Source organism: Misgurnus anguillicaudatus, chromosome 9, assembly GCF_027580225.2.
Source record: "Misgurnus anguillicaudatus chromosome 9, ASM2758022v2, whole genome shotgun sequence".
In the NCBI taxonomy this organism is placed as follows: domain Eukaryota; kingdom Metazoa; phylum Chordata; class Actinopteri; order Cypriniformes; family Cobitidae; genus Misgurnus; species Misgurnus anguillicaudatus.
This window is the reverse complement of record NC_073345.2, coordinates 4416732-4438599: the sequence shown is the minus strand read 5'-3', so window position 1 is coordinate 4438599 and position 21868 is coordinate 4416732. Positions and strand designations below refer to the sequence as shown.

At 36.3% G+C, this 21868-nt stretch overlaps 1 protein-coding gene across 6 annotated transcripts; it reads right to left on the bottom strand.

Annotated features, from left to right (window-relative positions):
• Positions 1-756: 756 nt before the first annotated feature.
• On the bottom strand, positions 757-21038 carry csf1rb (colony stimulating factor 1 receptor, b). 6 transcript variants are annotated; one of them, XM_055180463.2, is made up of 22 exons: positions 20869-21028; positions 18831-19115; positions 17980-18240; positions 16020-16304; positions 15788-15921; positions 13823-13985; positions 13512-13713; positions 12690-12811; positions 12509-12614; positions 12226-12422; positions 12033-12142; positions 11833-11959; positions 11637-11741; positions 10780-10890; positions 7979-8141; positions 5611-5690; positions 5406-5512; positions 4746-4868; positions 3423-3534; positions 3219-3318; positions 2813-2918; positions 757-1234 (listed from the first exon to the last, which is right to left on the bottom strand). In XM_055180463.2, exons 1-22 carry the CDS (start codon positions 20915-20917, stop codon positions 1112-1114), a joined length of 3171 nt encoding a protein of 1056 aa, XP_055036438.2. In that variant the 5' UTR covers positions 20918-21028; the 3' UTR covers positions 757-1111. The 6 variants fall into 6 exon arrangements, 4 of the variants coding, with proteins under 4 accessions (XP_055036438.2, XP_055036439.2, XP_055036440.2 ...); XM_055180464.2 differs by having other exon boundaries at positions 757-1231; XM_055180465.2 differs by having other exon boundaries at positions 5611-5687.
• Positions 21039-21868: the final 830 nt, after the last annotated feature.

Below are 21868 nucleotides of genomic sequence, written 5' to 3'. Positions count from 1 at the left end.
ATAATATCTACAAACAATAGCCGGATCAGCTAAATCCAAAGATCTGATCTGTAGCTTAACAAAAATATTTACCACTCTTTCTTATACGGTGTGCCTGGGGCCATTTATAGACCATAAAGGTAGATATTTATCATCTCCACATATATACTTGTGATACTTTCACATACTGACCTCGTTTTGATATTTTTTTAACTTAATAAGGCACTTTGTGAAAAATTTTATATTTTGTTTTTTGCGGGTTGGGGTTATATTTGGGGTTTGGGTGAGGATGTCATTTCTCTTTGTTTCCCTATACACAAAAAATAAAGCAAATATTTGATGCCTATACCATAAAATGCTTTGAGATAGGGTTGGATTCTTACATACTAAGAGCATAATTTTATTATTGGTCAATAAGGACATATTGTAGAACCTAAACAGTTGTTTATTGTCTATTTTATTGTTACTCTTATGTTTTAATTGCTTTGAACATTGTCTGTACAGCACCTTTCTGTTTTTGAAAAATGCTATATAAATAATCTTTGTGTTGAGTTTAACTGAAATGTTTTACTGTAATGTTGCTTTGAAACAAATTCTCATTAGGATAATGTCTATATACATTTATTTTAATTGAATTTTGTTTTAATTTAGTATGGTAATATGGGAGAACAAGGTTATACCAATAAACAAATAGATAACAAGATAATAATAACCTTTCAACAATTAGTGACCAGCAGAAAAATGCACCCATAAACAACAAGAATAAGTAAAATTACATACTTGCAAGTGTCAGCTTTTATAGTATCTAAAGGATCTTCTACAAAAGACGAATTATATAATGTGTCATAATCATTGCAAAACAATACATTGCACTATATACAAATCTACTTCTATTCAAAACTAGAGACTTTTCTAAATAATTACAAATGAACACTGGTACCATCACAGGCCCAGCCGGGGAGACGTGGGAAAATGTTCTTCTTTAAATATAAATATATCAAATGACAGAACAGATCCTCTGCTTATACGGAAATACGGCATTGGCAGGGAAGCATTTTCTCTTAATTGACGAGTTAACTCGTCAGTTGCGGGAAAAGAGTTAAATGACTGTAAGAGTTGTTTTTCTCAGATGCTAGATCAAACTGCTCCTCATTAAAGGTTTCACCTCTTCTTCGCAAATTGACTCCGGGGTTGAGTTGCATGATTTTCCCATCAGCTGCCTCTGAAACTCTGGATACGCAGTCTTACTGTGCTGCTAAGAAATAAGGAAATTTACATCATAAATATTCCATTTTTTTATGCATTGCTACTTTAACTGATGTTGCTCATTAGTTCTAATTAGCCTTGTTACAGGGGTTGGCAAACTAATTAAGTGTAATGTCTGGGACACTAGTGGTAAGATAGTGAAAGAAATATGTTTATTTTATTCAGATGATACTTTTAAATCTATAAGCCATATTACACATGCAATAACCCCTATCAGTGCCAACGCAGTCAGTAACCCCTTAGTTCAGTGACCAAGCTGAGTGCTATAAAGGAATATACAGATCTTACTGATAAAAGTTTGGACTACAGTCCTCTACTTCCTGATTGAATGACGTCAATAAAACAGTTTTTGACTAAACTCCGCCCACAGGAATACGTCAGTCGCAGCTTTGGCACAAATGGCTTTGCTAAGCTAAGCTGCTGTCAAATCACAACATACTAAACAAACTACACAATCAGAACTTGATATTTGATGCTGTGAGAATGAAAGGGACATGTTTTTATATTTTTATACCAAATTGAATGTGTTATTGTATCTTTCGCGCTCTATGGCAGGCAGGGTGGACAGATAATTACTCAACATGTTTAAGTTATTAAGTTATTTACGCCTGCCGGCTGTGTACGAACGTTGCTTTGTTCCGCTATTTTGTATGGAAGTCAATAGCCTCTTTCACACAGTAATTCTGTTAAATTACCACGAATCTACCAGAATGAATTTACCAGTAAATACAAAAATGTGCTGTTCACACATGCAGTGACGTTCCGTCTTTTTACCGGTAAGACATCATTCACACATCAGCATCAAAATACCGCTAAACTCGGAGAGAAAGCGGAAGTTACCTGTGGCGCGCGGCCGGTGAGCTCCGTGTCGTATTTGTAAACAACGGCAGGTTATAACTTAATATCCACGGTCCGTATTTTGTTGTTTTCACATCTGTCGCAAACGGTCGCGAAGTTGCTCGTGACCAAACAAATTGCGTGAGGCGGCGTCAAGCTGCGTTTGCAGATTAGGCTTCACAGATGGTGTGCTAAGGACGTCGGCAATATGGCAAATAGAAGGTAAGTTGTTTTAAACAACTTTGGTGAAGAAATGTGGATGTTAACTTCAGTTGTGTTCGACTTTTAGCAGCATGTGTGTGGAAACGTCCGTAAACAGTTCGGGGGTAAACGCGTCACCTGTATAAAAAACTTTCTGATTGGCCCGATCTGTCAGCGCGGTCTGACGTCGATCGTTCTAAATGCCGGTAATCCTATATTTTTCGTTCACACATAGCGCTTACTGGTAAATTACTGGTAATCTTACAACCTGTCTTACTGGTAAATTGGGAGCACTGATTTACCGGAAAGGTTTTGTTCACACATGACATGTTAACTGCAATTTACCAGTAAATTACCAGTAAAGACTGTATGTGTGAAAGGGACTAATGAGAAGTCTAGTTTGTTTTCCCCCAAAAAGGGGCGGTGACAAAATGTACAGTCAAGTTCCCGGATGTGCCGGTAGTCCGTATATTGTGGATTTTTTAGATTTAAAACCATGGGAAGTGGTAGTAGCTCTGTGATGCGTCACCTTGTTGAATTCAGTTGACAGCAACTTTGCAATAATCTCTCTGATCTTGCCAAAGGTTGGACGCAGGGTTGGGTTGAGGATCCAGCACATTTTCATAATTGTGTAACTGCAGGAGATAAAATTTGAGTCACTTGCTATTATTATTTTCTTTAAAATAAATCGGTAACACTTTATTTTACGGTGTCTTTGTTACACATGATACATGTAATTGTTAATGTAATAACAGTTAATTATGCATAATTACATGCAACTAACCCTAAACCAAACCCTAATCCTAACCCCAACCCTATAGTAAGTACATGTTATTAATGATTATTACTTAGTACTTAAATGTATAATAACACTGTAACAGTGACACCGTAAAATAAAGTGTGACCAATAAATCTTTATAAGCTTTTAAACTTACATCTCATGAGGTGCAAAATCTGGTTGTGACATCTGATAACCATCTTTAATCATCTTGTAGAAATTTGCATCAACCACAACATTTGGGTAAGGAGTCATACCTAAAAAACAAGCACCATAATATCAGTGAGCACCATCATACAACTCATTTTTCAGTCATTTTGAGTGAAGGTCAGTGATGGTTTCAGGAAATACTTTGACTTACCAAGGGAAAAGATCTCCCACAAGAGAATGCCATACGACCATACATCACTCTGTACTGTGTAAACACATTCAAAAATACTTTCAGGTGACATCCACTTTACTGGGAGTCGTGCCTAAAAAAAAAACAATAAAACTTAATATTAAAATGGAACTACTTTCTGAACCACACAACACTTAAAATAACAGATCAGAAACATAAAAAAACAAGGACATTGGAATGTTGTTGTACTACATGGGAAACATATAAGGAGATGAAATGCAAACGCTGCTAAATGCCAGCTCTGTCAAAAATTGTGAAGTATTTTTGTTCAGCAAATACTTTCAATTCAAATCTGCTTAATCCTGGCTTCAGTCAGTTTAGAAATATCGGTTTGTTGGCAGAATCCATAAAGAGTCTGACAAAAACAATGCTCATTTACAAGAAAACATGTCATACGAATCGGAGCTCTTTGCTGAATGTGCATAGACAAAAGCATTGGGACACACCACAATTATTGAATTCAGATGTTTTAATTAGACATTCCCATAGATGGTTCTTAAAATTTCATTAACGCATCAATTAAGAGAAAACGCTTTACTGCCCAATGACAAGTTTTTCCGGCAATCTCTATTTCCGCTATTATCCATCAGGTGGCGCTCTTAAACGTATAAAACCCAGAAAGTATTCCATTAGGGCAAACAGTTCAAACTTTATTTATTTTGATGATCGGTCTGAATCTGATCTCTATCTTCACAAAAACACAATTATTATAGTTGCGGGCCTGATCTGGCACATGCCAAGGGAATGCTGTGAAGGTTGGTGGAGGAGGGTTAATCATATAATTCCCACAAAAACACTCAAAATCTTGTGGAAAGCATTCCAAGTAGAGTAGATCTAATGTCTAATTTACTTGAATGCAATGTCATTAAAATTTTTGTTGGTGTAATGCTCAGGCATCCCAATTCTTTTGTCCATATAGTACATGTTTTGAGTTTTGTACAGACAACTTTTAAAAAATTTCTATAAAACGTAGTACGAAAACGTAAAAAAAAAATGGATACAATCCAACATGGCTTACTCAATCCCAACTTAAGATGGCTTAATGCCAAGCAACCATATCCTTAAATAAACTGGTATAAAATGTATAAAATGGTACACTTACAAGTGTTCTGTGCCATCTAAATATGTGCCATTACGTTATGGCTGTAGCTATGTATAGTTCCTTTGCAAATTACCCATGTTTGTACTTTACTACAATTAAGTTTAAATCAATGTTTATGTACTGTCTAGGAGAAGTATGAAAAGTTTACTATACAGAGCTTTTTAATTTTCATTGTAACTTACGTTTCCCTTTACCACATAATTTAAGTCATTCATGATGTCCCGTGCAAGTCCAAAATCACATATCTTGACAACACCACAATCAGTCACAAGAACGTTCCTTGCAGCCAAATCTCTGTGAATACACTGATAATAAAAAATGTGCATTATAAAATAATCTAGAATTTTGCACTTTATAAGGAATATTTCAAGCAAAAATAACATTTCTGTCATCATAATCTCATCATCATGTTACTTTACACCCACATGACTCTCTGTCCACTATTTTAAAGAAAATCATATTTGTTGTTTTTTCATGAGAGTGAATAGAGACTAAGGAGCGAATCACAGAGAACATGTTTATAGATGTTTTTTAAATGGTTTTCTATGGGCAGTAAGCGATATGCATGCTGTTTACCCACGTCAAACTTCTCAATCTCAATCTGCGACTCATTCTGAATGTTTTATTCTCTGGATTTGGTGGTTTTTTTGGTCTTATTAAAGTAATCATAATAACTGACAACCAAGCTGTTAAAATGCACTATTGAGTAAATTGACAGTGGAATTACACAGACCCAAACAAAAATAGACAGAGCGTGCATTTCAAAAAGAGAATAATGGCTATAGAGGGTTTCAGCAGCTACAACATAAACAAATCTATATTTAATTGTACCAAGAAATTACATTTTTAGAGGAAAGGAAATCCATTCCCTGTGCCACCTGGTAGGAGAACTTCAACAAATCCATAATATCCAGTGCCCATGTGTCCTCCCATGCTTTTTTGCAGGATTCTAATACAGAAAAATAAAAACATGCCTCATTTTCTTTCTTTTAGCAGATTTTATTTATTTATTTTAATTAATTTTAGAGACATTATTAATTACTTTACCCTGACAAAGATCTGGTGACATCTTTGTTGACTGTGCATTCTGGTAGATGTCTGTGCCAGGGTACACTACACTGTTACTACTGTCACAAGAAAAACAAAAGATTTACAAATGAGAAAACACCAGAAAAAAACATTAAAAGAGACACCACTTCTAACAAAAATACAGTATAGCTATAGATATAGCTTTTGTTACCTTGTGTAACAAATTAGTGTATAAATTAGTGTTGTGATTACCAGTTCACTTAAAGCATTTTTCCTTCAACTGCTTGTCAATCAGTTTAGAGATTTGTAATAACAACCAGGAAGGTAATCTTGGCATACCTATATGTTTACTTAATAGTTTTTGCAACACATTAGACATGTTACGAATAGAACTTAAAATGCGGGCAAGGTTAAAGATTCAGATTTATTCAAAATATCAAGAAGTGAACAAATGAAAACAAGCAAGTACTAATACTCGCCTTCAGACATATACTGTACACATCATCGTGTATATTAGATACAAAATTACTAAAAGAGGTATTCCCTATAGTGTCAGACCTGGTACTAAATATCATTAACAGATATGTTCCAACAGCTTTTAAACTGGCAGTTATTAGAGCTCTTAATATAAAAACACCTCCACAAGGGAGAGCTTAGTAATTTTAGACCAATTTCAAATATTTGCAAGCCAATTATGCACATTCTTAGTGGAAAATAGTACGTATGAGAAGTTCCAATCAGAATTCAGGCCCAACACAGAGACAGCACTACTTAGAGTTACAAATTACCTCCTTTTAACATCCGATTGTGGTGAAATTTAAATTCTTTTATTAGACATTACTGCAGCCTTTGACACAATAGATCTTACAATCTTACTCAATAGACTAGAAAACTATGTTGGCATCAGTGCTCAGGCGTTAGCCTGGTTTAGATTGTTTTTAGCCAAAGACTATCACTTTGTTTATGTAAATAAGGAAAATTCATGTCACGCTCAGGTTAAATACGGCATACCGCAGGGATCAGTTCTAGGCCCTATCCTTTTCTCATTATATATGTTACCTCTAGGACAGTGGTTCTCAAAGTGTGGTACGCAGTGACCTAGTGGAACGTGGAGGAATCAGCCTATTAATACCGCATTCCAGGCAACCTGTAACCCGTGTTTTTCCATCCTTCTACCGTGAAAGTGCACTAGAACGGCAGTCAAACCCGTCACTTCCCACCCGTGAACTCGTACTAGATCGATGTATTCCCAGTTCCGAGTCATGATTTTGTAGTCTTGATTTACAGGCTCAAAAACCGGCCTGGAATGCAGCAGAAGTCTTAACATTAAATGGTAAACGAACTTGGTTTGCTGTCCTCGAAAGGAGTTTAAACCTACGTTTAAACTTCATTTAATGTTAAAACTAGGGCTGTCAGCGTTAACGCATGCGAGTAATTCTTTAATCATTAACGCATTAAAATCAGTCAATCAGACCACCAGCACTGCGGCCGGGGCTTGATCCGCGGGGACAAGGTTTGTTTTTAGTGCTGTGAGGACCTTGTAAAGATGGTCCGCAAGAGTCTTTGGAAAGAATATGGAGTAAGTTTCTCTGCTCTCACAGAACTTCATCATCAACAGTATGCACTGAGCATACACACAAGCAGGCGCGTGGATCTGGTTTGCCTGCGTGTGTGAAACCCGGGGCTCTGAAGGGTTGATGTGACAGATGGTTTGCCAAAACAACTTTGCATGTTACAGTATCCACTTCAAATTCAGGGAGCAAAGATTGCTGGGGAGTTTAGTAATCAATAATAAATCTGTATTTAATGCTCCCACTAACTATTCTATAATTTTCTGTGTCATATTCATATATGCAACCAAAGAGTTTACTAATAAATAGATCACAATATTGTTTACAAGACCATAAAATTCTTCATAAATCTAGTGACTATTTACTTTCAAAATGCACCACATTGATGTATTTACATCTAATCACCTGAACACAACAAGCATAAAATCACAACATTCATAAAGAAACCAGGAACTGGAACCAAAACAGAACTTTAAAAAAATAAATTACTAAATACAAGCATCAAGTATATTCATTATGGTTGTGCGTAGATCCTACGGTCTACCCGTGTTTTCGGTTTTCATATATGGAAGCGAGTAGAAGTTAAAAAAGTTATTTTGTCAACTTGGATGTTGCTTGGTTACAGTCATCATAGGTACCTAAAGGAAATATGATAATGTGTAAAAATGTTTGCAGCCCAAAAGCTCCAGCAGCACTGGACTTTTCTACACACTGCTGGGCAAGTATAGCACCAGTCAATCCGCCTACAGTAATGCTGTAATACTCCAAAATAATAACTGTAACTGCATTTAGGACAGATCATTAAACAAAGATACCCTGTAGACAGGCTCTTTTTAACTGGCACATTCTTGTAGAGGTTTGAATTCTCTGGTAAACTTTGAACACCAAGAGAAGTGTTTACAAATGTTTCAGCTCTTTGACGCAAGAAGTTGAGGAGGTCACCATGGCAGCAGTACTCTGTGATCATTAGCATCGGTCCTATATGATTACAAAGACAAAATATTACAAAATGAGATCCTGATGCTATATCAGTTGTTGAAATAAAATTGTGATGTGACAGTGTGGCTAAACAATCATGCATGGTAAGAGTGCTGATCTTAGCCCTAAAATGTTTACATGCAACCAAATAACACATTAATAATTGGAATGATGGCTTAATCAGACTGAAAAGCCATTAAGTAAACATCATAATCTGACTTGGTCCAAATGAAATTACAGTTTGAGGGCTTGAATCCATTTTTTTCTAAACAGTATAATGGTGCATATGTTCAAGACAATGCTGAATAAAGTCGTAATTTTGGTTATTTTTGGACCAAAATGTATTTTCGATGCTTCAACACATTCTAACTGACCCACTGATGTCACATGGACTACTTTGACGATGTTTTTATTACCTTTTTGGACATGGACTGTATACTGTTACTAGATTTTATGGAGGGTCAGAAAGCTCTAGGACTAAATCTAAAACATCTTAAACTGTGTTCCGAAGATGAACGGAGGTCTTCCGAGTTTGAAATGACATGAGGGTGAGTCATTAAAGACATTATTTAAATTTTTGGGTGAACTACCCCTTTAAGGGTTAATTATAGTTGTGCGTAGGTCCTATGGTGTACCCGTGTTTTCGGTTTTCATATATACTTATGCATCGTTGTCTGCCTCGACGTGCAAACACACATGTAGACTGCTGGTAGGCAGTATCCACGCATGTAACCACAGTAGCAGTGTGACCGTCAATGAAGAAGCAGCTTGACCAGTTTAACACACAAACGAAGGAGAAACAACAACTTGTGTTTTGAAAAGACCAGCAGTGATTGAAGTAAATAAACAGTGACTTTTGTTGCAGTTTGAGTTAAATCAATCCTCAAGTTGGCCCATCTTTGTTCTCATTGTCCAAACAAAAATACCTATGATGCCGTGTTTTCACCTGACAGGAGGGGTTCTAGTGGACCAATCACAACACTTGTGGTCCACGTAGAACTGACGTGCTGTTAAAAATTTGGCAAGTTGCACGTCAGGCTACGCAGAGCTACGCACAGGCTACAGGTAACCTAAGGCATAGACCTTACGCATGACTATAAATTGGACTTTAGTCTTACTCTTGCTTCAAGAGCGGTCACTCCACTGAGACTGCACTGCTCTCAGTCATTGAACCCCTAAGGCAAGCAAAGGCAGCCTCCAAATCATCTGTACTGAGCCTACTGGATCTATCTGCCGCTTTTGACACTGTCAATCACCACATCCTCCTGTCGACCGTCAAGGCTATGGGTGTCTCTGGAACGACGCTACTATGGTTCAAGTCTTACCTCTCAGACAGGTCATTTAGAGTATCCTGGAGAGGTGACATCTCTGAACCCCAATGTCTCAATACTGGGGTACCTCAAGGCTCAGTGCTTGGACCACTGCTCTTTTCTATATACATGACATCCCTGGGTTCTGTAATTTGGAAACGTGGCTTTTTCTACCACTGCCATGCAGATGACACACAACTCCACTTGTCTTTCCAGCGTGACAATCCCACGGTTTCTGCCCACATCTCAGCATGCCTGAGTAACATCTCACTCTGGATGAAGATCATCATCTCCAGCTGAACCTTGCAAAGATGGAACTGCTTATGACTGTGACCGACCCTAAGATTCATCAAAATCTTTCCATTCAACTAGGTTCTTCACCCATTAAGCCTTCCAGGACAGTCAGAAACCTGGGAGTGGTAATTGATGATCAGCAACACTCACCCCTACTTAAAAAAACTACTGATATGTCCAAAAGTGTTGTCTTTGTTTGTCAATATTTTCACAAATTACGGAAGAGTCCAATTGAAAAGGAGAGACCACTCACTTTCTTCTGCCTTTATATAAACACTTTGATGCACGCAGCAAGGTTATGTTAATGTCTGAGATGCACACACAACAGTAATTAAGCAATATGATGCATGTGAGAGAGGGCTATTTTTCATCGTGCACCAAACGACTAATAATAAAAAAACACAGACTTAACATCAAAATCGGTTCCAGTTTTAAGAGACACTTACTTTCTGTTTTCTTCAAAACAATCGCATTCTTAACACAATTAATTGCCCATTTAATCCTGAATTAACACAAACGTTTTTGTTTTATTTACCTAATAATGGGTAACCAAGCATTTTGGGTTAAAACAACCCAGCATAGGTTAAATTACAAAAAGGTTAAATTGGGTTTGTCCCTTTTAACCTGACACTGAGTTGTAAATAAGCCACATTGTAAAACCTAAAAAAAAGTTAACTCAAACCATTTGAGGATGGTGTAGTTGACGGTGCGTTGACACATGGTGCAGACGCACTTCTGTCAACCTGAGTTCGAATCCCGGCTCGAGGTCCTTTGCCAATCCCATACCCCTCTCTTCACGCTATACTTTCCTGTCATCTCCTTTTAATTACTTTATATCCAATAAAGGCAAAAATGCCCCCCCCCCAAAAAAAAACTTTTAAAAAACTGGTTGAAGGCAATGGGTAAACTCAAATGGTTTGAGTTGAATTAACTTATCACATTTTACATTTTAGAGTGTTGTTAAATGTCAGCAAATATAATTATATACAATAAATTTAGTGTAACAGTAACAATTAAACCAGACTTGAACTTACCTCCCTGAGTACATGCTCCCAGAAGATTTACTATGTTGTCATGTGGTCCAATATAACTTAAAATTTTCAGTTCTGACATTAGCGCTTCTTTTTCTTCAAAGCAGGCACTTGCTGTTTGGTTGAAGAAAATAATGTGTTTTTGATAGATGTTTTTCATATTAATATTGTTAGTTAACACTTAATTTTAGTTAACACAAAAGCTCAACATAAACTGGCAGCTGGCTTTTTATAGGGAATGGGAGATGAGACCCTGATGGTTTATTGTATGTTTTGGATCAAGGATCATGTCACATGAAACCCCCTAAGTAAAGAAATTATTGTTAGTGTTAATTCCGCTAAGTAAATTCAATAATGTTAATTGTACTTCATTATTAGATTGTCATATTGTGTTGCAGTCTCTTGCGCTCCTTCCCCTTTCATCCAAATTTTGAAATCATTTTTTAAGATGAAAAAATGTGAATGCCATACTTTTTACAGAATTACAGAAAAGGACTAAAGAGAAACTTACAGAGTTTGCCTGAAAGTGAGGAATACCTAAGCAGGATTCCCTTTAAAAGCTGAAGCCTATTCTAAGAACTGGAGATTGAATTAAACAATCAGCATTGTACAGGAGGGATTTTGGATGACAAAAGTTTGAACCAAGAGATGTACCAATATCATGTCATTTGACTTCTGTAGCAAAAAAGATTTTGCAATTTACAATATTTTTCCTAAAAACAATACAAAAATGCTTTAAAAGATGCACTTAAATGAAAAATAAATTGTTGTCATATTAAATCAATTTTTGCTGGGATGTTATATATCTGAAATAATAATCATAAATTAATCAGATTTCTCCCAATGTGCATTAAACTTACGTTTGAGCATTTTCACTGCCACCTGTGTAATTGTTTCGTCATTCACAAGCCCGCAAGCAGTCGCTTGCACCACCTTCCCAAAAGCTCCTGCTCCTAGAACCTTTCCTGCAATCAAAGTAATGTTCTGGTATGTGTTTTACTTCAAACAGACATATTAACACTGTGTAAAGAGTAGTAGTAATCAGATGCAGGGTACCAAGTTTTAGCTTGTTTCGAGGAAACTCCAGCCTTTTGTCATATGGAAGCTGATTGGGGTCAATATACTTGTAACTGTTCTCATTATTAACCTCAATGATTTTCCACTGTATTTCATACTTCTGTGTCTAAAAACAAAAATGATTAAAAAGTTGCTTTGCTTTGAAATTTGTGATTTGTATTAGAAGTGAGAAGGGATACCTCTTTGTACTTGTAGATGAGCAACAACAATAGGGACCCCACACTGAAGGCTCCAACAACAACAATAGTGATCAACACTGTTGACCGTGCTGATATAGTGCCAAGAACATCTGTATACATTAAACATGTATTAGATGGCAAGTCCATTTAAAATGGATAATAACTTGTATAATTGCAATTTTAAGTTTCTTACTTCTCAGGGTCAGGGTATCACTGTCTTTTCCAGCTATATTTGTAGCCACACACTCAATGGTTAAACTAGTATTTCCATTGGTGATTGGTAAGACACTCTCCACTCGCACCAGATTGAATTCTATTGTGCGATCCGAGATGGACTGGGTGGCCAGTAACTCTGCATGTGATGTTTGGTTGTAACTACACACATCATTCCTTAATTTCATATAATCAGAAAATTAGAAAGCAACCTCATTCATTGCTTGTAAACTACATCTTTTAAATCCAAAAGGAGCACATACATGATATCGATTTCACACTGGAACCATTGAATTCTGGGTATTGGATAACCAGTTGCAACACATGTTGCAATTCCATTTTCCCACTTGATTACAGCCTTAGGTTTCTCTGGTTGAAAGAAGCAAATGCAATCAAAATTTGTATTCACAAGATCTTGCATTTTTAGTATGTAGATGAACTTACGATACACGTGAACTGTGAAAGTAACTGAGGCATTAACACTAGCACTCCTGGAAGTGAATGTGTAGTGGCCATATTCTTGTGTTCCAACTCTTTTCAGCAGGATCGTGGAGATATGTTCATTTCTGTTAATAAAACACAAAATGGTCAGTATCAACTGGCAAGAGGGCATTGCCTAAATATGCTCCAGGTTAGTTAAAACAGGTTTTAGTGTTTGGTCACATTACATCGCTACTTGCTAGAAATAGTTAGCTACTAAGCTACAGTGTTTCTTTAAAGGTGACATAGAATGATTGAACGGGATATTTATCCTTGTTCTGTGATGTGACATGTCGACAATTTTTTTTTTGTTTGGGTCTGTAATGACTTAGAAGCTTCCTAAAAACCTCTTTCAGATAGCTCTATTAGGGTGGGGGATTTTAAACAAGTGGTTTTGCACCTATTTGGCTCCCCCTACTGGCTTAACTTGTAATCTCATTACTGATTGGCTGACTTTGCTGCCACTCAAAAAATGTAGCCAATTATTTTAAAGTGGAGGGGCAGTTAGATGCCTGTGATGTCCTAAGCATCAGTTTTTCAGATTGGGCCGTTTTCTGGCTGACATTTCTACAAGAGGAATTTCTATGAGACTGAGATGTTCAGCATGTTTAGCACTTTTTGTATGTTCGTGAATGTGGGTAGACTACCATTATTCAGCAAAGACAAGGTAAAATGGTTTTTCATTCTCTGTCCCCTTTAATTAATGTAGTTAAGTTACACTTTATTCATACAATACCTACTGTAGTGAAATTTAATTAGAAAAAATCAAGTAAGATGCTGTTTAACTTATTATGAATCCTGTGAAGCGTTTCCTCAAAGTTGGATGTGTTCCTAGAGTTGGGAGTTTTCCAACATGTCAATTCGATTTCCGGATATGCCTCAATTTGCACGCTAATTTTAAGCATTTCCCCCTGGGTCACCTCAATAGTAGTTCCATTTACCTTGTAGTCATCGGCCAGGATAGGTATAAGTTTAATGTATGGTTTATCTGAAAAACATCAAGACACATAATGATAATTTTACAGATAATGTTTACATAGAAATTGATTTGTTACAGTAGAACACAACTTTAATGTATATATTATTTAGAAACCTACCTACAACTTGGAGAGTTGTTGTGACGCTATGTTTTCCTGCCTCATTCTGGCCCGTGCAGGTAAAATTCCCAGTGTCCGACATGTAAACATGAGGAATGGTCAGAAAACTAGTGATGCAAACGTGTTCACACCCTTCTTCTACCATTGTTTCATGCTTAAATACCTAAGTAAAACAAATTATCTTGTTACGATTTGCCTTGACCCATGTGATGGTGGGGTTAGGTGCAGGGTTAGGGGTTAATTTTCATTGTTGTTTTTTTCATGAGAATCGTAACAATTGATACAAATTAGCCAACTCGTAAAATATGTATGATTTTACGCAGGGGTGTCATGCAGCAATTTTTTTTAAGGGGGCACAGTGTCAACAGCTCACAGAAATTTGTGCATACACAGACATCAAATGAAATATTATAGAGCTTTCAGTCTTTTCCATGGCACTTACATTTCTAACAATCTGAAAACCCCTGCTTTCATGCAAAAACCTCCAAAATAAAAGTGATGACTAACTTTCATATCAAATACTATTCAATCGGAATAATGACACATTTGCGTCATATTTACATCTGAAACGGCATGTTTTATTTATTTAAGTCTTAATGGCTTGTTTAATTGTGTCATTAATGCATTTTGTACAACAACTGCATTATCATATAAAATTAATGTCATTTTAAATCCATAAAGTATATAAACAACATAAGCTATAGCCACGTGATTGATTTTAATGTTCAATAATGATTTTAAAAAATAGATAAAATTATTAGAGGAACGGATTTTTGCATTAAATTTTACCTCATAAGTGAGCATGTGAGATTCCGCGCCCGCGTGAACTCTGGCGAACTTTGGCGTTGTGCCAAGAAGATAAATCTCTACTAATATAACGTTGAGACGGTCACATTTAAAACCATACATTTTCTACACAGAGGAGGTTAACTGCACATTACCGTACTGGGGTTTGGAAATGTTGTGAGCGTTTCTAACACGTTTTAATTCCTCAGATAGCCAAATGCAGCAGTAAGCCAACAACAGCAGAGAGCTCGTGAGCGCGCCCAGACGCTGATGACGTCTGCGACTGCGCTGACTGCAGCGCCAGCTGCCGCCAGAATAAAATTAATGTAACATGATCAAAACACTATCAAAACGGCGAAAATCTCAGAAAAGTGACAAGGATGCAGCACAGAATGTATAATATTGTGCATATTAAACAGATTAAAAGTCAAATAACAGATTAATGGACGCTTATTTGATTTTGAGGTAGGATGCATTGGCTCAAAAAAACCAAGGGGGCACGTGCCCCCTCAGTTTGAATGGGCATAACGCCTCTGATTTTACGTGAGAGCAGGCTGTCTGAACAGATTTGCATTATAAACTAGAGTTCATCTACTCTCTTCTGTTAAAGGTGCATGTTTTGATTGCATAATTTGAACAGCATGAAAAGAAAAGACGCAGGTCAAAATTTTCCTAAAATAATAAATTATAATTCATTTACACGTGGAATAGATGCGTAGAGTTGCTTGAAATTTAACATGGGTTTTGTGTCTTTTTGCAGCTTGAAAAGAGAAGGGCTAATGTGCTGACCCTTTATAAAATACAAAAACATTATACTAGAACTCTCAGTTCTGCTTTTGAAGAACAAAGACGTGTTCGTAATCGTAATTACGTAATCAATATTTCTTCAGAAATCAACGTCAACAAGTTATAAAATTACAAGCGTTTTAATGTGTCTGCTGAGGTGGGAAAACCCTGTCGCAGACAATAAAAGAAATGAAAATTCTTTCATAATCTGCTCACTCTCATTGCTTTAATAAACTGACTGTTTGTAGTTTTCAAAATAGCTACCGTGCCAATCTGCGGTGAAGTGATTTTTTTGCTAGAAATAAACTGTTGGCTTGTAAAAACAAAGTGGTCACCGTTATACAGACCAAAAACTTGTTTTATAGACAACATTTATGCAAGACTTTACTTAACCTTTTGTGTTGAACTCCATGTGACGTTATACGAATGGTCCTGGTTTATGGTGTAACAAGGGATACGCAGCATTTCGCCAATGATACGCACATATCGATCAGCTGCAAGTGATACAGATGGTGGCCTTTGAGCTCCTGCAGTACAGAATAGAGGGGTATTGCTAAACTGCAATGATAAGATATAATCTACAAAATCTGCCAATCTAGATTATTGCGACATGTTCACAACTTACTTTTTAAGACAGTGATATGAAAGACCTCAGACATCTTCTGGACTCCATTAATCCTCACAGTACAAACATAGTCTCCGCTGTACCTGGGTTGAAGATTTCGTATCAGGATGCCACGTTTGGGATCCGCAGTATAATTCATCTCAGACGGGACACCAGATCCATTTGTCATCTGGAGTGAGAACCCTGTACTTGTTGGGTCTGTCACCAAGCAGTCCAGCAAACAGTTGGAACCTTCACTTTTAATTATTACGTGGGTTTGTGGGGTAGTAAAGGCTTTGATGGAATCTAAAGTAATAAAACACAGAGATTTTGTTGATTTTTCATTTTATTAAAGTAACAATTTAATGGGTTTCATTTGGTGCTTGTGAACACTTCTAACTATTTTTACTATATGGTTCTCTGTAAGACTTGATTGTGTAGCATTCTGTAGTCAAATATTTTAAAAAACAAGTTTGGTATTTTACACTTAAAGCCCTGTTTTGAGATTGTTTATGATGAAATAGAACGGTTTTGACTGAAATTTGGACATATGATGCTGGCCCGAGAATTTTCGGGTGTTTGTTGTATCGGCCCCCAGCTCTAGAATGGGTGTATAGGTGCACTGGAACAATCCTTCCTAAAATGCATTAAACTTTCGTTTACAAAGACGTGAAACTCACCGAGTGGTCAGGGGTGTTCACTGATATGCTCACACAAAAATCGCTGTAGAAGGCCAGCATCATATGTCCCGTTCTATTACATCATAAACAATCTGAAAACACTTTACCCTTCAGAAAATGTCCCATGGTCCATTACCCGCATATCTGTGCTAGTTTCATGACCCTTTTAATATCACTGTGCAGTCTTTTTTACTCTGATAAGTAAAATAAATTCACCCAATTAATGGCCTATTCTGTCCATTTGTTTATTTATTGGTTAAGTGTAAATAGGAGATCGTGTAAAATCAGCCAGTCTGAATGTCAGTGGCGGCTCGTGACTGCTCTTCCGAAGGGCGCAAATATAATATGTGTTCGGAGTGTCATGTGTGTTGCTCGTGTTTCAAAATATGTGTTTGTTGCGTCATGTTAACCATGTACATCACGTGTTTTGTTAAATATGTGCCTGCTGAACACGTGTCAACCGTTTATGATAAAAGAGTTGCTCACGTTCACAAAAAGACACTTCCTTAACAGTAAACTCTGATTACGCATGAGATTATGCGAGTATTTGGCAAATGTGAGCGTCTCTTTTATCATAAACCGTTTACATGCATCTGCAGCATGCACTTGTTTCGACAAGACACGTGATGCACATAGGTTCACTCAACAGGCAAAACACATATTTTGAATTACGAACCACACACATGATGGGCTATACATGTTGTGACAAACTTTGCATCGAGCACCCAAAGTCACCGGCCACCACTGCTGAATGTATTAAAGGGGCCATGGTATGAAAATCTGACTTTTTCCATGTTTAAGTGCTATGATTGGGTCCCCGGTGCTTCTATCAACCTAGAAAATGTGTAAAAGATCAACCCAGTAACTTAGTTTTGGTGAACCATTCTCTACAAGCACATGAAAAAATAGGTCGTTGAAATTTGGCACTCCTTATGATGTCATAAGGAGCTCTTATTATAATAATACCACCCCTTAATCTGCATTATCCAATCACAGCACTGTCATTTAGTGCAGAGAAAAGCACAATTGAGTTTTAATTGCAACCAACCACCATCATTGTGATCAGTGTAACGACACATTTTTGCACACACCTACAAAGTGGCAATTTTAAAATGTTATAATAAATTATTTATATGTTATTTTGAGCTAAAACTTCACATATGTACTCTGGGGACACCAAAGATTTATTTGACATCTTAAAAAAGTCTTGTGACATGGCCTCTTTAATATTGCAATGTAGACTGGCTAACTGTACATCATAAACTTTACATATAAATTCTAGATTTTTGTACCGCACATACCTTTAACATAAATGTGGACTTCTGAGTACAAGTCTGTTTGGTTCTTGTAACTGCACTGGTATGTTCCTGTGTGATCTACGGTGGGCTTTTTGACAGTAAGGACATTTTTGGAGATGTGCCTCTGGTGTCTATTGAGCCTTGTCTTCCATATGACATCCATCTGTCCATCGCAGCTCAGATTGAAAGACTTTTTAGCTGACCAGATCACCTCAGAGTGCTTTAATGTGGCTGAGTTCAGTTTTATCACTGGTGCGGGAAACTCTGCTCAGACACACAAAGAGCAGAGAAACCCGAAAGATGTGAAATAACAGCAGTCACCATTTATTCATGTTTAACTCTGAACACTATGAGATATGAAATAATGAAGTAATTGCTATTATTTATTTATTTGCATGAATAGCGTTTATTTGTCATTTCAAGTATACCAACAATCATAACACATTGCATAAGACATGTAACAGGTGTTAATTTAAAAAAAAAAAATGTTTTAATGTTCGATTAGCCATAACAAAGAAAAGTGAGCATTTTGTTTAAAAAAGTACAATTTCAAAAGAGTAATATTTCATTTTTTTAGATTTAGGTTGTTTAAACTAAATCAAACACCTTTGTGTACACCTATGTGTTTGTTATAATAAAGAGCATATTTCTATCAGTAGCCTACAAGCAAAGCGTGTCATTCATTTTTTTTAAATGAAGACTATGTTGGGAATGCATTCATTTGCTCTGTCTTTTAGTTGCATCCTGCAACATGGCGGCAATGCGAGAGACTTGCAGCAGCAGTGCCTGATGGTTTTCAACGAGGAGACTCTGGAGGCGAGCCATGCTCTGGATGTGTTGCAGCTGTTGCTCACCCTGGTCCTTTATGATCCGCTGAACGTTCAGGGCCTCAGCGTGACTGTTGGCCACCTCTTTGTTGTCTTGCACCAACTGATTTAGCACCTTCACCATTTCACCGTACCAGCCCTTGCTTTCCTGTTCTTCTTGAATTAGCTGGGCAAGGGAATGCTTTATCTCATCCGATCCGCAGCATGCCGATGATGGGGATTCCTGGGATAGACCCATGCTGGCATCAGGACGTGGACTCGAATCCAAATGACTCATTGATTTATCATTTGGGTCGTTAAGTTCTTCGTTTGCTGAAGGGAGTACACATACAGCAGGCTTCAAAATTTTCAAGTTACAAGTATTAACTAATGGTTATAAAATAGTTAACAAATTCATGCATTCATGGGAAGGTTATATACAAACATTGTTGTGCATATAAAACATTTAAATAGTTTTGCCATCTCATTTATCATTATTGTGAATGCAGTAATTTTTGTACTTTTACAAATAAATCTAGGAGAAACACTTTTTGTATTTACCAGTTGGGCAAAAAAAATCTAATTGACACATTTTGCATCAATAACTACAACCAAATGTGATTACTAGAGTCAGGGCACGTAAAGTATTTAACTGTGGCATGTGCAAAACAAAGGTTAATAGATGTGTGAAATAGCGGATATTGCGAGAGGACCATTGTTTTTGCAACACATTTTTTTAAAGATGAGGGGGGTGCAAATATTATTTTTAAATGTAGAAAAGAGGAAGCGAGAATCAGACATTTCTTGGGTGGGCTGGGGGAAGCGGGGAGATGGGTGTCTGAAACGTTGTAGAAATAGCCACTTTGATTAGGTCCCTCAGGAAACACATTGCACTGGTGGACCAGCGCACGGCCACATCCCTGGGGTCTGTTTCCCATTCCCACTTTCACTTCTGCTTTGTGATGGACAAGCCATACCAAAGCCAGACAAGACGGTTACGAAATTGCCCATCAAAGCCACAAAAATGCACCTGTCTAAAAACATTTTACTTTTAATGCACATGGCTTGCCTCATACTCTCCAAAAATGATGTAAAAAAAACATTTTGTTAATGTGCTGATGCGATTTTTAATGCACATTATAATATAAAGTCAGTGGATACATAAGAGTACAAATTGTACTCTGAAATATATGAATGTACACTGTCAGAAAAATGGTCCAAAAAATTATCCCATGCTGTCACTGGGGCAAACCCTTTAAAAAGGTCCAGATATGGACCATTTAGTTACACACTGTAAAAAATACTTTGCTGCCGAAAAAAAAATTTATTTAATCAACTCCGATTTACAAGTCATTTCAACTTACTATTATTTATCTTGACTTGAGATGAGTTGTTATAACTACAGGTGAGTTGTTATAACGTATAAAATTAAGTTGACTTTTCTCAACTATATTTTATAAGTTGTGACAACTCATCTCTGTTGACATGACTTGTAAATCTGAGTTGATTTAACAAAAATTTTAAGGCAGCAAAGTATTTTTGTACAGCGAAGTTGTGTATATTTGAGGTACTTATACCATATGCACTCCTTGGTACCAATATGTACTTCTAAGATACTAATATAACCTCATTAGATTCAAAAGTGTACTTTTTAAAAGGGTATAGCATTTTGACCACGTTTTACAACAGTGTATTAACTCATTGAAATGTATTAATTTACCCCAGAACAAAATAATCTCCTGCAAAATGAAAAAAGGCTCTGCAAAGATATCTAAAACAAAATGTTTTTATTAAAAATGTTTCTAATAATAATTAGATTAAATTTGAATTCAAATTTAAAATGTCTAAGGCTTATACTGTAAATCCTAGAAAATAATCAAAAGTCCTTGTTTCATTTTGGCTTTATTTGCACGAGTATTAAAAATTAAAAAATCTATTTAGTCAGTTATGCCTTCTTAAGCGTGATGTTAATGGTATTTTTCCTTTGATTTAGAATCAGAATTATGCAGTTCAGAATTAAGTAGAAGATGTCTAATTGCAAACATCTGTCAAATTGTTATAAGATTAGAGATAAGAATTGACTTACCTATGGCAGTACAGGGTAGTACAGCAATGAAAAGAGCGAAAAACAACATCTCTCTGTTCTCTTTGTTACTTTTGTCTGGTAAAAGAAAAACCTGATGTCTGCTTGTCTGAAACACTGCGGGGCAACTGGCTTAGGTGTGATGACACAATTTACTAAAACCTCATGGATTTCAACTTCCTCTTGTGCCTTTAAAAAAAAGTGTTGAGAAGAAAGTTGGTTTGCTATTTTCATCATCATAGTTTCTTTTTCATAAATAAAGCACAAATATATTGAATAATTCCCCCATGTAAAATGTTGCAAAGCAGATTTACAGAAACTTGGCACATGTTTGTTGTTGTGTTATTATTATTATTATTATTATTAGTAGTAGTAGTAGTAGTAGTAGTAGTAGTAGTAGTAGTAGTAGTAGTAGTAGTAGTAGTAAAACTGTAAGGAATTATAGATAAATTATAAAGTATCATTTGCATTAGTTACACTGTAAAAAATTCTTGACTAGAGGTGAGTTGTTATTACTTATAAATTATAGTTGAAAGAAGACAACTCATTTTATAATTTGTAGTAACTCATCAAGATAAATAATAATAAGTTGACATCACTTGTAAATCTGGGTTGATTCAACAAAAAAATTAAGGCAGCAAAGTGTGATGCAGAGATGTGTGTATATATTGTCCGGGGTTAAATTAAACACAAAGATTAACAAAAAGTAATAAAAAATGACAAACTATGCAATTGTGTAATTAATAAATATCCAAATGTTGATATGTTATCATTATAAGGTATATTGTAAGACATACACTTAGCTATTTGTTTGATTTTTTTTTTTAAGTTGAAAGATAGTTGTTTTTGTTGGTACTTGTTAGTATTGTTCTGAACAGTCAGCAGTTTTTAGTTGAAAAAAACTACTGAACAGTCAGGTTTTTTGTATTTGCCATATAGTTGTTTTGGTTGGTACTTCTTAGATATTGTTCTGATCAGTCAGCATGTTTTGGGCCCCTTTCCT